The 15,967-nt window shown below is 30.1% G+C and overlaps 1 protein-coding gene across 2 annotated transcripts in view; it reads right to left on the reverse strand.

Moving 5' to 3' along the window:
• The window catches only part of LOC108760652 (orcokinin peptides type A), an 18,390-nt gene extending 3,000 nt beyond the window's left edge, over positions 1–15,390 (reverse strand). Inside the window, exons 1-3 of one of the 2 annotated variants that reach the window (XM_018506717.1) lie at positions 15,186–15,390; positions 5,389–5,470; positions 882–1,672 (exon numbers count right to left, since the gene is read on the reverse strand). In XM_018506717.1, the coding sequence (XP_018362219.1) occupies positions 999–1,672; positions 5,389–5,470; positions 15,186–15,260 (831 nt within the window). In that variant the 5' untranslated portion in view covers positions 15,261–15,390 and the 3' untranslated portion in view covers positions 882–998. Of the gene's footprint in view, positions 1–881; positions 1,673–5,388; positions 5,471–15,185 lie in introns of those variants that run through there. The other variant, XM_018506718.1, reaches the window with a different exon arrangement.
• Positions 15,391–15,967: the final 577 nt, after the last annotated feature.

A 15,967-nucleotide genomic window follows, 5' to 3' on the forward strand; every position in this document is an offset into this window, starting at 1 on the left:
CCCCCCCCCCCCCCCCTAAACAAATTTAACCCAATCCATATTTTAGTGTGAGGTGACCCTCGCTTTACATTGTAAAATGTACACAAAGCAAGAGCGTAAAGTGTATTGCCTTCACGCATACAACTTTACAACGTGAAGCACAAGGGGTGTGAGGTACGTAGTCCTTAATATACGGCATAGCAGACATATAAGGCATTATTTCTTAAACTTTTTTTGTTTGTAACTTTTTAATTAGTAACTTATTTGAATTACTCAGAATCAGTATTTTTATCAATTATTTTGTTAATAACTTTTTAACGGATAATGACTAATTAGTTGGAGGTTATTCAGGATCATGAGCTTGATAATATATGTTCAGGTCAAGATCATCAAAGCGGGATTTCCTATTCGGTACATTTATCTTTTCAACTTCTAAGTGAAAGCTTAAAGTTTTCCCTATACAAAACTCGTTTTTAAAACTGTTCCTAAGATTTTGTTGACTGGGTTCAAATTAAATGAAAAGAGTATTTTAATTTTGAATGCTTGTAACTTCATTAAAAATCATATTGCAATTTAAAAAACAGATTCTTAAGACTGAAACTTTACTCTATTGAATAGTACAATTGCAAATTTTTTTACGATATAAACGTAATACAAATAAAATAACACTACGAACTTTTGTTCTGATATATTAATAATCCAATATATTAATTACTTACACATTTTTTTCATATGCTCTTCCTTATTAGTTTAATTTTGTCGTTTTTTATATAGATTTAATTTTAATTTAATCAAAACTGCGTATCCTAATTGCATGTTTATTAAATACAATTTTCCGATCCTGATTCTTTTATACATAGAACATATATAATATATCAGGTAATTATAACTTAAAAGAAATCACGTGTAATATTCAAAATCAATATAAAAGCTTTTCTCCATTCTTAATACAATCACTTCTAAGCCATTCTCTTTCCTCATCTTGTACTGTTCCACCATGATTAGGCATTGCTGCAAAATCAATTCAAGCTTCTCACGAGATTTCCGCCGCCAATTGGATCCAAGTTTCGCACAAGATTTCTGCCTCCAATCTGATCTAAATTTCTCACAAGATTTCCGCCTCCGATATGATCCAGATTTCGCGTGAAGTGCAGCTTCTCTAAGATGGTCATTGGCTGATCAATGCGCTGTTTTGTTCCTGTGTTTGGATAATCGATGCTTCTAACCAAATGTCCGCCACCGATTTGATCTAGATTTCTTATGAAGTGTCCGTTACTAATCTGATCTAGATTTCTTACGAAATGCCTGCCACCGATCTGATCCAAATTTTTAACAATTCGTCTATCACTCTCTGCGTTGTTTGAAACATCGCCATTAATAAGTTGATCCATAAATAACTCGTTATTTGCTTGATCGGCATTTAAATCAGGGCTGTTTAATGGATGATTTATTGTGTCTTCAAATGCTACAAAATTGATCGAAGAATTAATGAGATTTCCATTACGAAATCGATCAGCAAAAAGTTCCTCTCGGCAGAATGTGTCAAGTATTTGCTTGTCACCGGCGGAATTTAAACATTCAATCAAACGACTCTTTTCTTCATTTAATAAACCTTCAGATTGCTTGTCCGTATCCCTCACGAGATGTCCGCCACCGATCTGATCCAAGTTTCGCTTCGCACTCTGCTTAACCCCTACAATGGTGAAAAAGAGGAATTACTGTGGCTTTTTATAGAGAGAATTTGATATTTTCGACGAATATTTATTACATTGTTAATTACAATCGAAATATTCATATCGCATTTGCATTGGACTGAATAAATTAATAGTAAACATGCAGAGTATAATAAATATGGAAGCATTAATTTTGTACCAAAATCTAAATTTGTTGAAATTACGATACATGCTTCAGTAGTTTCAATCTTAATTCTTTTGCTTATTCGCTGTGCTGATTTGCAATTCATTTTTTATTTGCGATCCTCTATATTTATGTCATGCACATAAAATATAAATTATTACTTATTGAAAAATTAATATTTGTATTTACAAACGATTTTTACTCTTTAGTCGATAAAAAACATTTTCCTAGCACTCACCTAATAAAAATAGGAATCAAGATAAAGTAAAGATAAATGTAAGGTAAAGATAAAAGGAAAGTAAAGCAATAATTTAAAGTGCACAGCATAGATAGATGATAATCTGGTGACAGTTTTTAGTTGCTGCTTAAAAAATATATATAGGTATACTAATTTTTCTGTTTTCTTTACACTATCTATATAAAATAATACATATAAAATTCATGCGTGCTATCAAAGTCGTCGAAGAACTCCGTGAAACGAACTAAATCGCGAAGTAAAAGCCTGAATAAAAATTGCAGGGATTGCATAAGATTTGCACATGAGTGCAATAAAACCATGCAACGACGTGTCATGCGTAAACAGATGATATTAGAATTCTCACACCTAAACTGTTATCACGCTTACCTCCATCGATGTCGCTTACGCAATTTTAACCCGCGCACTCAACGATGTACATACATCATAAATCTCTCGGACAATTTTACAAGATAATTTTCTATATTCACACGCAAAATTTCTTTCGTGAAAATTAAGAAGACTTCTCGCAAATTTCTCAAGTATATCGTTTAAGTTTAGTCATTACACGAACTTTTTTATTTTATTATTCCGGAACCGCTAGACACACGTACTCCAAATCAATGATTAATAGCACGATATAATATAGAAATACATAATAAATGATAAACGTGTGTACACAAGAAAGATAAAAGCCGAAAAGGTCGAAATAACAATGTACATATTTACCTAAATTATTAAATTTTGAATAGTGGTAGATAACCACACTGACTATATGTTTCATCAGTTCATCAAGCTCAATTACACATCAAATATTAATAAAAGGTTTAGATACACGTATTGTTCGGTGAAAAATATTACGTTATTGTGGACTTGAAATTATTATTTAGATTCATATTACGTGTCTTCAGTTGAGTAAAAAAAAATATTAGAATTGTGTGAAATGACAACACAGCAATCTTAAAAAATTAATTAAAACTGAAAATTCTTAAAAAATATAATAATATATATCGATAAATTGATATTCTATCATATTTAATTCCCCATTTCTGAAGAATTTCCCATCTTTAATAATCTCTTGAAAAAGCCCATAAATCATCTTTTCTATATTTATACCTTTTTTATTCCAGTGTTTATAAAAGCATTCACACGCGCCAATATTGCTTACTTATACGTTTTTTGAAGTTGATTAAAGTTGAAGGCTAATGAAATCGTAAATAGCCAATTAAGTGTTACGTTTTCCAAATAAGTGTGGGCGTTCTGCAGAAGCAAGTTTATGGTCTCTAAATCGCCGATTGTAATGCTATAATCGAGCCATAAAATGCAATCAAAAGGATGCACGATAATAAAAATCGTAAATCATGCTTCTTTATCTATCAAAATAATATTTCTTGTATGCATTCTGTTCTATGTATACACGATCCATTCTCTTACTTAATTTTAATAACTTAATTTTACAAGATGCTTCAACTATAAAATAACATCTAATTTTTTTTTATTAATAATTAATAAATAATATTATCTATAAATAACAATTTGAGGAGAAAATTATATTCTATTCAATTCCAACAATTCTAGAGCAATATATTGTATACTCCGTATATAATGTGTATAGTGTATCCTGAATTTAAACGTTAAAACTTCGTGAGTGTGTAAGAGATCGATAAATTAATAAGTCCTTTAAAGATATGCTTGTTTTACTTTGTATACATGTTACAGTAAAAGTGTTTACTCAGTAAATGTATACACGTATTGTAGTCTATTGTAGTCAATGTATACATTTACAATTCGTAGACATTGACTAGTAAGTGTATACATTTCTAAAGTTAACACTTTGACTGTGACATATACACACTTAATTTAACTTCATATTTTCCTATTTTCTTATCGAGTTAATTTCTTTCACGGAGAGAGAAAGAGAAAGAGATAAAGAGAGAGACAGATTAATTTCTTTTTCGTGTTCTCTGGAAATATTGTACTAGATTTACAAATAAGCAATAATCAAGTAATATTTAGATTGTATTTTATCTATAATTAAATATAATAACCGATATTTATAACAATAGCAAACTTCTTTTTCGTTTTTGAAAAGTTTTATCTCTTTCAATATACTTTTTTTTCTATAAAAACGTATTTACTTAATATTTTTTCTTGGCATTGATTACTATAGCATAATTTGCTTGAAATGATTTTTTTCTTGTGACATAAATAATCAAACAATTTTAAACTTAGATGCTACGTTAATATGATAGATTGATACTTTTATAAGTAATTAATCAAAGTGTATAATATAATAAGTATCGTGGCTGCAATGTATACGTGCATATCGGACTAAATTCTTAAAGTGCAATTTCGAAAGACCGGATAGAAGTGATATATCAAAGGGTAAAGGAGTATGTTTAAAAATTTATGTGTATTAGTGCGGTATCGATTACGCATTGTTTTCTCTTTCGCGATAGTATACAATCTACTATAACTAGTATATACTACCAGTATGTACTTAAGATCAAAGTTAAAGTAGCGAATTGCCCACTGCATTATTTATCGTGTACTTGTATATATTTGCAAAAAATTTCCAGTGACAAATAATCTACACTGAGAAAAAAATGCTGTTGATTCAATTGAAGTCTATGTTACGAGCTGTCACTAACATAAGTGATTAGTTTATGTATATTTTTATTGACATAAACGCATAAATTATTATTTCAATAATAAGGCCTTTATATCAATAAAAAATATACATAAATTAATTACTTATGTTAGACAGCCCGTAATATAGACTTTAATTGAATCAACAGCATTTTTTCTTCAATGTATAAAATAGGATAAAATAGGATAATGTATAAAATAGGATAACCTATATGTGTGGGAATATGTCTATATTTTTTTAATTCGCATCTATATTGATTTCCATCACGCAATATTATAATGGACAGTAGATATAAATTTAAATTTATTTAATTATATATATTTATTCACTAAATTTATTGCCATTCGTTATTATTACAATTATAGTATAAACAGTATTCAGCAATGCATTAAAAATAAAATGTTTACAGACAACTTCAAAGCAACGCAAAAATGATTTAATTATAAGGTATGAATGGAATAATAAATTACATCTTTATATATATATTTTTTTTTTCTATATCGCGCCTGATTTTTATAACTTGTTTGTAATAATTTCTACGGTTTCATAATTAATATTTACATTCTAAAAATGAATATTTGCCATTTCTTTCTCTGACATTGTCTTTCCGTACAATATAATGAACAAATATAATGAATAAATTGTCATTTTTTTTTGTAAAACTTACTTTGATCTTCCATGTATCTTGCCAAGAGATCCGCCAATCTCCCATATTCATTCTGCTGCAGTGTATTCAATCCAGCCTGTAACTGTAAACAAAGAAAACTTTTTAATTGTAGCCACAGGCTTTGTATATTATACAACTGATTGCCATTCTAAATGACAAAGCTGTCACGGACAAGTTGCTTCCGTTATAAAGAAGAGTAGAAAAGTTTGAACTGTCGAAAATTATATAAAATTTAAACGTCGTTTGTGGAAAATAAATAAACATATATAAATTTTCTTTTTAGCACGTTTTTAATACTTTCTTGACGAATAAAATTATTATTATTATTATCTTTTATTGCAATACAAATACATACAGCAAATAGCAGAGATTGCTGTTACAAAGCCATTAAAAAAAGCTGTTAAAATCGGCCGCAAAAATTCACAAAAATATGAATAATTGAGAACAATGTTGATAATTAGGGGGATCATAAAGTCATCTGTTTTGCCGATTAAACGCAACGATCTTTGTATAATAATTGTTTTTTTCTCTTTTATAGATTCAAAAATCTTTTCCCGGGATTAAAGTATACCCAAATATATACATTCGGAAACATCACATGGGTGCTCCCGTGAATCATCTTATTCTTGTTTAACATTAGGTAAATAATGAGGATACAATGATACACGGGGACACTCGGGTGATATTTCCGAACGCAGCCTAATACTTACATGTCAATGAAATGAAGTTTATGCTACGAACAAAAAAAGTTGTTTAAATTGAGATCTTCTTTAATTTCTTAGTCCAATATGACGTTAGAGCTGTCAACAGCAATTGCTTGATATGAAAGCATTACAACCTGTACTCACGAAATTGTGGTCCACAGAGACTAGTAGTTTATAGAAATAAACAATTACGTGGAGTTCTTAGAATTAGACTCATCTGATTAAAACACTATTATTCTACGAAAATTTATGTACATGTATGTGTGAGATATTAATGTAGTAGTATATAAAGATATGTCGATGTGTCGCATTTTATCAGTAAAACAGCAGTTCCGTCAGGTTTTTCTTTAGGATCCCCTTTAAAACCATAAAAAATTAATTTGACAGTTGAATTGTTATTTAACTGTAAGTTTTGATTATGAAAACCTTGGGAGAGTTTTAATAAGAGTCAAAACATTACTGCTTTTAATTGCTTCGTTTAATATTAATATCGTCTATTGTAAGACTTGATGAAACAGGACTTTAAGTCGTCAAAATTGATCCTGAATGCACCATTCGCGAAGTATAGGTCGATATATTACAGTTGCTGTAGCTTTTCATTATATCATTATTATAATGATAATAATTGACCGGTTGTAGAACAGGATTGTTTGCAGTACAATTTCAACACTGCTTAGTTATAAAAAATATTAATAATTTTTTCATGATGCACAATGACATTTCAGCATTTTTCGATGACAATCTATTTCGATTATCGGTATAAACTACCATAACTATGCAAAACTATAAACTGTGCAAGAAATTCAGCTAAAAAATAGAATAAATCTGCATCAATGACGTAAATTTTCAATATAAATTTTCAGTCGGATATATATTGCCAGATACTAATAATATCTGGCTATTCGGATAATAAAAAAGTACCGGATAATATCAGATACTAGATATTTTCTGAATATCCGGTACATCTCTAATATAAACTGTTCACCAATTACGTTGTCGGATTTGCAACGTAAGTATTTTTAGGCATCGATATTTAACGTCGATTGTGTTTGACGCTTTCTTATTTTAGTTCATTTTATAATTAGGAAATTTTATAATTAGAAAACAGTAATTAAATAAGAATACAATTATTATTTTTTGTAAGATTTTAATGCCATGTATGTACATTAACTATACAGTATACAGTATCATAATTTATGAAGTTTGTAATTATAGTAGTTTATGCTTAACAGAGTAACAGAGTGAATTTTTTATTTTTATCAATATTTATTCTATCTTATATTTAAAAATTTTATAAATTTTATTTTGCGATTTTCGCAATTGAGATTATAAATTGATTTATTAGAGTTCGCTATTTCTGAAAAACAATTGTTTCTTTGTTCATTGATCATCAATCATTTGTTTGAAGGAGATCGAAACTTCATTAACTTTGTCAACTTTATTATTATATACTCGTGATAGTCACAATTCGTTAGTTGTTATAGTTCGCGTTATTACAGTAAAGAACAATGCGCCATGAGAAACGCGATTTTAGTACGGAACGATCGAAGCTATATACCGTCAACGTTGGCGGTGTTTGGTTATAAAATGAAATTAAATCTGTAAAATTTTCCGTTTTCAGCGTTTTGCAATGTACGCAAAATTTTATTTTCCTTCGCTTTGCTTATCATCCCGGTACATTATAGAAAATTGTAGATGTTCCGGAAGGCCTCAAAGTAAAAAGCTCTTTCATAAAATTCAATTAAACCATAAAATGCGTCCCTTCACCGAGGAAGAGAGAGAGAGAGAGAGAGAGAGAGAGAGAGAGAGAGAGAGGGAGGGAGCAAAAGAGAGAAAGAGTACGTCATTGTTTATGCTTAACATGTAGCTTTCGGTTTTGCTAAACGTTTATTTGGTGTAATTAGCCTCATTATGTATATGTGCTTCATATTATTAGTTGCTAATATTAAAAATACAAGAAAAAAGTCCAAACATTGGAGCATAATAGAACTAATGATTAAAATTCACAACACTTTGGATGTCAACATTTCGAACAATTACTACGTTAACTTACATGATTTTAGATTTAATACTTTGTATTTTCTAAACGAATTGACAAAAAAATCAATTTAAAAAAATCAAACGTAGGAATGTAAGGAATTGAAAGACTTTTCTAATGACGTATCATTTGAGCCCCTTTCCCATTTGAAATTTTTAAAAAATTGACACCCCCGCTTAGAGGGTTAAAGTTGAGGTTAAGAATTGTACATCGAAAGATGTCCCCCTCCAAATAAAAATTTACGTATTTTTGCATTTTTTCAAAAAAATAATTTTTATAAATGATATTTAGTCTGTTTCGATGGGCCACCCTATATAAATTCACTTAAAAATATTATTATTATGTGTGTACAAAGTTATAGTTTCAAACGAGCAGTGGCAGTAACAAGTTACTTTTGAGAATTAATGATTAGTAACAATAACTTATTACTTGTTTTATTCAATAGCGAGTAACAATAACTAGTTACTTTTAAAATGTAACTTCCCATTTTCTGAATATCCAAGACAATACAAAATACTAAAAAAAAATGTCTTATTTAAGTTATCTTTTCAACAAAGCGAAAAGATAACAAAAAGATATTGTTTTTAGGTTGTTTTTTTGATAAGACAAAAAGATAATATATAAGGCATCTTTTAGTTTTCTCGAAAAGACAACTTAAAAAAAAAAACATCATTTTGTCATCTTCCTATGATTGTCTTTTTGCAAAGCGAAAAGTCAACTAAAAGATATCTTTTCGTATCACCAAAAGACAACATGAAAAAGATATTTTTCCGTTATTTTGATACTTTTCATCACTTATCCTCAAGCAGTACGTAAGATTGCCACCAAACGGATGTGGTGGAGTTTCCGTTTAGAAGTCATACAGAATAGAATAAAAGTGAAGCATTATGAGAAATTTTATCCGTGTTCTAATGAACATTAATAACATATTTTTTGAAAGGGTCCCTACAGAGGGTTATGATAAAGGATAATGGCTTTTGCACACAGGACACGGTAAGCATTGCAAGATTCATAAGTATAGGATGTATATTGAGAGTCATATAATTTTATTTTATGTAAAGTTTAATTCGGGTACCCCTGATGTTATTAAACGTTGTGTGCAAAAATATAAAAACTAAAAAAAATCATAAAGACAATTAAAAGATATTTACAGAAGTCATCTTTTAGTTATTATATGGATAAGGCTATAAAGATGACAGTGCAACATCTGTCGTTTTTTAGCCATCTTTTTGTCGATTATACTCGTTTGCTGAAATATATCTTTAGCTTTTTAACAATTTTTTTTTAAACAATTTAGTCATATTTTAGTCATCTTTTAAACGACTTTGTGCCCCCTGGATATACTATGTAATCTGTTTTCTGTTCCTGCACTAGACAGCACTCTAAAACTCTCTTTCTCACTTTCGACAAATAACAAACATATACCTTTCTTTAAGTTCCAAAAGTATATATTAGTTCAGCCACAGAAAACGGACCTATAGAATGACTTGTTAGCACGCTAACAAGTCATTCTATAGGTCCGTTTTCTTATTCTTATAAGCGCATTTTGAATAACCTAAGATTATATGCATAAAAATTATATGTTAAGATCGTTCTTGGCGTAACGACGACACGTACTTGGTATGCTTATCGCTGACAACTTATCGCGCTCACCACGAGGTTGCAAGCTACATTATGCTAATTAAAGCTTCGTTCGTCGGTGCGGATCGAATTTACCGCGCAACGTTCTCTCCTTCGCACGTCAGGTACACATTATAAATTCTCGGCACAACCATTCTGCAATTTCGACTAAATTGAAAAATGCAACATAACGATCGCACGCATCACGTGTATTCAATGAATACTAATTTCTTGGCTTCAAATTATATTTTCGCACTATTGTAATAAACAACACACAATAACGTTTTTTTTCTTACATTTTTATGTTTTCTTACAAATTTACTGTGCTTTAAATTGTATACAATAGGAAAATATTGAAATTAATATTTTATTAATAGACATATCTGTTTAAAACTTATTAGAGAATCTTCTTTTTAAGGGGATCCTTGTGTGAATAGCCCGAACTCCGACGAGATCGCTATTTTATCGATAAAATGCTATACATTGACATATCTTTATATATACCTCATACTTTATGTATGCCCCTACAAAATACCCGCACAATGATCGCATAGTGAGCGTATAAGTGCGAGTAGTCGCACGTGCGTGACCCTTTTATAATATAGAGACCGCCTAATAAGAAATGAGCCGATTTGACCGACTTTTGTACGAAAGATAGTAGTTTTAGTAAAATTTACAACAGAGAGAGAAATACACTGTATCTCTGTCTAACCTTAACGCGTCTCTAAACTAATCTTAAATCTAAACTGCAGTGACGGAACACGATTTACTATCATAATAACGTTGTGTATGTTATTATGATACCGTGTACAGTACGTGTAACAAATATGATGGTAAATCGATGGCGATGCATAATAATTTGTAAAATAAATGTTAAAAATAAAAAAAAATGTATTTCTTTTTCTTCACGTACTAGAGACTAGAGTATCGATTGTGTACCTTGAAACATATCGAAGTTACATAACTGAGTGAATTTATTAGGTAAATTTATAAAATATAAATGAAATTATAAATATTACAATGAACTTGTTCACTTTTGTAATTTTAACTTTGTTTTAAGATACACAATCACATCTTTAAATTTTCAAAATAATTTTATAAGAAAAAAAGTTTGAAACTAAACAATTCTCTTCTCGCATGCATTATTTCGATATGCAATGTGAAAAAACTTATTTGTTAATATCTTTTAAATATCTAATTTTAATTATATTCTTGAAATTTAAAAGTAACACGAATATAGATACACATAGGGCAGGAATTCCTGAAACATGGTAGATCAATCAACGCATGATTTTTTCATGTCATGACTCTTATTATAGAGGATCTCTATTATAAAGCAATTGAATCCTCATTTATAATATGAGCCTCAATTCCAGAAAACACCTGTTTGCTCACTGATCTGGTTACACACTATTTTAACAACCTCACTATTGATGAAAAATAAATACTGTCCCATAAAAAAAAATTAAATAAACATTTAACTTAATTTTTATGTAGAATTTTTATTGAAACAAATTATGGATCTTCGCGCTTTTTCACAGAAAGAATGAGTCTATAATTAACTTAACTGATCCCAAGTTACCACAATAATAAAAGTCCTTCACAAAACTTGATTGTGAATTAACAATTTCTATTAACAATCAAATTTTAAACAATCAAATAAACAAATAGTTAATTTAAATAACTTATTACAGATTAATTTTTATATTGAAATTAATTACACGCAAAATTTATGAAAATTAATTTTAGAATACAAAATTATGTTAACAATATAAATTGTTATTGTTAACAGCAACTGTTATAAAATAGTGATCGAATTAGTTATCTTTTGGGATGAACTTCCAAAAATAACCCCCCATGCCCCATTAATAACGCCCTAAAATTAGTAAAAATCGTTAATTATTTACAATTATGCAAGTAGTCTGCACTTTTATCACTTAATCATTAGAATTCAAAAGAGGATCTATACTTTTTTTCTCATTCAACATGTGAGATTAAATGAAAAAAATATAATGTTTTGATACGTCCGTTTAATATTAAATGTATCTCGAGATTGTTGGATGAGAGTCATAAGAAATAACCACGAAAATTACAAAATTACTGATATCCTGCATATAAGCAATCGCGTTCTTTACAACGCTGTTCCGACTGTTATTCTGAATGTGTACTATGCAGCTACCTCTCAAGTATCATTAACATGGGAAAACTTTTCGTACAGGAATGCATGGCGGCACATATACATCGTGAGATTTAACCCGTTTGGTTATTGCTGATGAGCTATACCTAGAACATCTCGTCACCTGAAAATCGGCTATCGCTAATGTCCTTGCAAATTACAATCTCGCGTGCCCTACCTGCTTACTTCAAGTTTTTCCATTAAAGTCATCTGATGGAATTGTCGGACCTAAAACATGCAGGAGACAACGTATTCTGAGAAGTACTTGTTACGTTACTTTCTCGTTCCAAAAGTTTCCGTCAATTGCATTCTTGTGTTCTCCCTGCTCCGAGATGTGGATCTAAGTACAAAGATGGCCGTAATTGAATTGTGAAACGTAAGTCGTAGTTGTAGGTCGACAAGCAATATTTTGATTGATCTACACCTACGACTTACGTTCCATCCCTCAATTACGGCCATTTTTGTACTTAGGCCCTATCGTGGAAATGAACAAAACGATTTTTATAGGGTTCCAAATAAAATAACACATAAAGTTAAAGTTAAGAACAGTTAAATAAGAGGAGCATTAAAGTTAAGATCTACTTTCGCCCACAGAAAGATGAGTAGAAGTAATAGATTGTATTAAAGTTATATTTTACTGATATTTTACTAAAAATTCTGGGATAATTTTATATATATATATGTCACCATAATAAATTACGTAATCATTTAGCTGTAATGTGCCATTTAACATTTTTTTTCTTTATCATATTTTTTTTGTATAAAGAAAAAATTTGGCTCTTGTAGAAGAAACAACGACGAAATAGCTGAATTTTATATGAATATTATACGCTTCTTCTGTAATACAAAAACTTTATCAGACTTATCTTTATTAAAGTTTCAAAACACCGTTATGCAGTGTGTCAGGAATAAAAAATGGAAAACATCCATTTTTACAATCTTCGGCCGACAAAAACGTTTTATCAAGAGACATCGTTGAGGTCGATCTTTACTTTAATCTATGAAAGTGACATGGCAAAATGGAGTCCACTTTGATATATAACGCGACTTCACGGCTCATCCGGCGGAAAGCTACGGAACAGAGAGAACCATTAAACAGTCTTGAGTCGAGATAATGTCTCGACAAAAGCGAAAAGGTCGAGGCACGAGAATAGCAAGGGAGAAAACTATTCGATCTCGCGCAAAGCGCAATCCAGGGGAACATCGCGCGACCCGATGCAACAAGTTGCGAATGCAACGAAGCGCATCGCACACCCTTTTCCCTTCTCACGATTATCGAGTAAAGCGCACAACAAACAACTGGCAAAAGTCTTTGGAGACTTAACGGGAAGATTAACATAAAGCGAGATCGCTCTGGATAGGTTTTCAAAGAAGAGACCGTAATTACACCGTAGACATTGTAAATATTCCTTTTGCCGCGTTTCCTCATAAATAAGTTCTTCGAGCAAGATTCCGGCTTTTCTTGACAGTTTTTCTGTCAGAAATTGAGTGCTACACAGAAAAAAATGTTTGGTTGAATTAACTAGAATTCTAGTGGAAAATAAACGATCCAAAACTCTAATTAAATCTACAAAATTTCTGGTTAAATCTATTAAAATTCTAGTTGAAATAACCAACATTTAATAGATTTAATCAGAAATTTAATAGACAACCAAAATTCTGGATCGTTCATTTTCCACCAGAATTCCAATTAATTCAACCAAACATTTTTTTCCGTGTACTCCTTTTTGTGAAAAATTAAATGCTGCTATAATGCTTAGAGTTTCACTAAATTGTATCATTTTAATTGTCTTAAGAAGAAATAGCGTTTATATATTTAATAAAAATTATTTCAATCTTTTGTAGTTATCAATTAGCTTACAATTAATTAGTAACGTTTAAGCATTTAATAATGTTTAATTAGTAATAACGGTTAAATACTGAATAATAATAAATTTAATTATCTTTACTGAATTTTCGAAAACTGATGAAAATTTTTTGTAATCTTAAAAAATAATGATATTAATAAATAACAAAGGCAGGTAATTTAATTATATAAAAATTAGGATAGTCTCATGCACTTTATTACTCATTACATTTATTTTAACGTAACGGGCGTGTTTCGACGAAATTAATTACGTACCAATAGCGCATGTAAAGTCGAATAAAATTTAATTTCTACGTATAATGTGGAATTGTCGAAATTGACAACTAAACAGCCTGTCGAACAGCGCCTGTTCACCTTGTTATGAAATTATAATGATCGGCAGGGCGAATATACGCCTGTTGCACGCGCTTGTTACAAATTAAAGCATACAAGCGGACATTAAATAATATCCAGTTTAATTATAAAGCTTAACAATTTATCTTTAAAGCATTTTACGCAGTGAAAAAAGTTTATGCGTGTAATGCAACAAAAATGGGATACTTTTATTTTTATAGACAATTTCCTTTGATCACCCTTCAAGCTATTAATTTAGTAAAATGGTTTAAAAAGTTTTTTTACGCAACATTTGCATGAATTGCTTGTAATATTATTTATGTGAAAATTATTGCTGTATCAATCTCTGCGCATTTAGCTTTTTATTTTACAATACTGAATACCGTTGTTGCTTGCCAAAAAAGCAAAATTTTATTTGGAAGTTATTGTTCAATCCCTTTGTTATGTTTGCATCAAAATTTTGTGGCACAAAATGAAAGGATATTACAAATCTATTTACACGCCCATCACAAAATGTGATTTTAAGCGCTGAATTTCATGTGTTATGAATAAAACCAATATCATTTCTACATAATGTATATATTTTTGCACAATAACAAACTCTGTTATCTAAAATACCGATTATATTCAAAATTTCTAACTGCGACTTTTTTTTACTTTTTTCATGTAACTCTTTCATGTAAGTACGTGAAAGCATGAAATGCTAGCAACAGATATGCGATGACGCAGATTCAGTAATATATGTCAATAATCTGATATGTTTTGCAACAATTGCTAAATTTTACTATCGTATAATTACATATTATAATTATAGAATATTATAAAAGTTAATTACTAAATTATATTAAAAAAAAAAAATTTTCTTCTTCAGCCGTTATAAAACTAAATATCACGTACCTTTACAAGTTTCACGAATATAACATTAAATACTGATGTATTCATGATCAATTAAAAGATATTTTATGGTGAAATAGCACACGGGGAATAGTATTTCACCGTAAAATACATATAAAAAGCTGAAATTACAACCGTGATACGTAATTGAAGTATGTGCTTTACCTGAATGGGTCCTGCCACCGCATAAGCGGCCACGCCAATAAAAACGATCACGATCGATGAACCGGAAAGTGCCATTATGCTGTTGAGTTTAGTTCACGATGCGTAGTACCAATGGATATCGAGGACTCGTTCTTCAGAAAGAAACTAATCAACCGCAGTTTCTTCAGATTCGTGATGCACACGTCGTGAAAAACGTGTGGAGTGCCCCGAGTTTCGTGCTTCCATGGAATATATAGAGGGCTGCGCTTTCCCCTGTTCAGGAAGGGGTGCAAACGTCGCGCAGACGCGGCATGTCGCAGGTCTTCGTCGACGATTAGATACATTTGTCGTTTTATGACGCGAAATTCGATACATACATCGATAGCAATAGATCCAAGTATTCTCTGCAGACACCGAAAGCGAGAGATTAAAACTATAACGAGTAAAGTTCACATTGCTACAAGATGCATGCACAAAATCAATTTTACTATAACTGTTCGTGAAGACAAAAATATGATAACTGAGAGACGATGAAATAAGTTTTTCTTATCAAAATTACATGAATAGTTTTTATCGGGTTGCGTAAAATAAATTAGACCATTATTTAAGCTTTAACATAAATTATAATTAAAAAAAAATTAAATTCATATTTTTTTTATTCGTCTTTTCGTCTTTTAAGAATATAAAGATTGCATAGCAGTAATTTAATAAAATAGCGGGTTTGCTATTTTACTATCAATGTAATAATACTTCAATAAACTTGTTATAATTTGAGCGAACGAATATTCTTTTTCTTTATCATG

The sequence above is a fragment of the Trachymyrmex cornetzi genome, unplaced genomic scaffold (assembly GCF_001594075.2).
Source record: "Trachymyrmex cornetzi isolate Tcor2-1 unplaced genomic scaffold, Tcor1.1 scaffold23, whole genome shotgun sequence".
Taxonomy (NCBI): domain Eukaryota; kingdom Metazoa; phylum Arthropoda; class Insecta; order Hymenoptera; family Formicidae; genus Trachymyrmex; species Trachymyrmex cornetzi.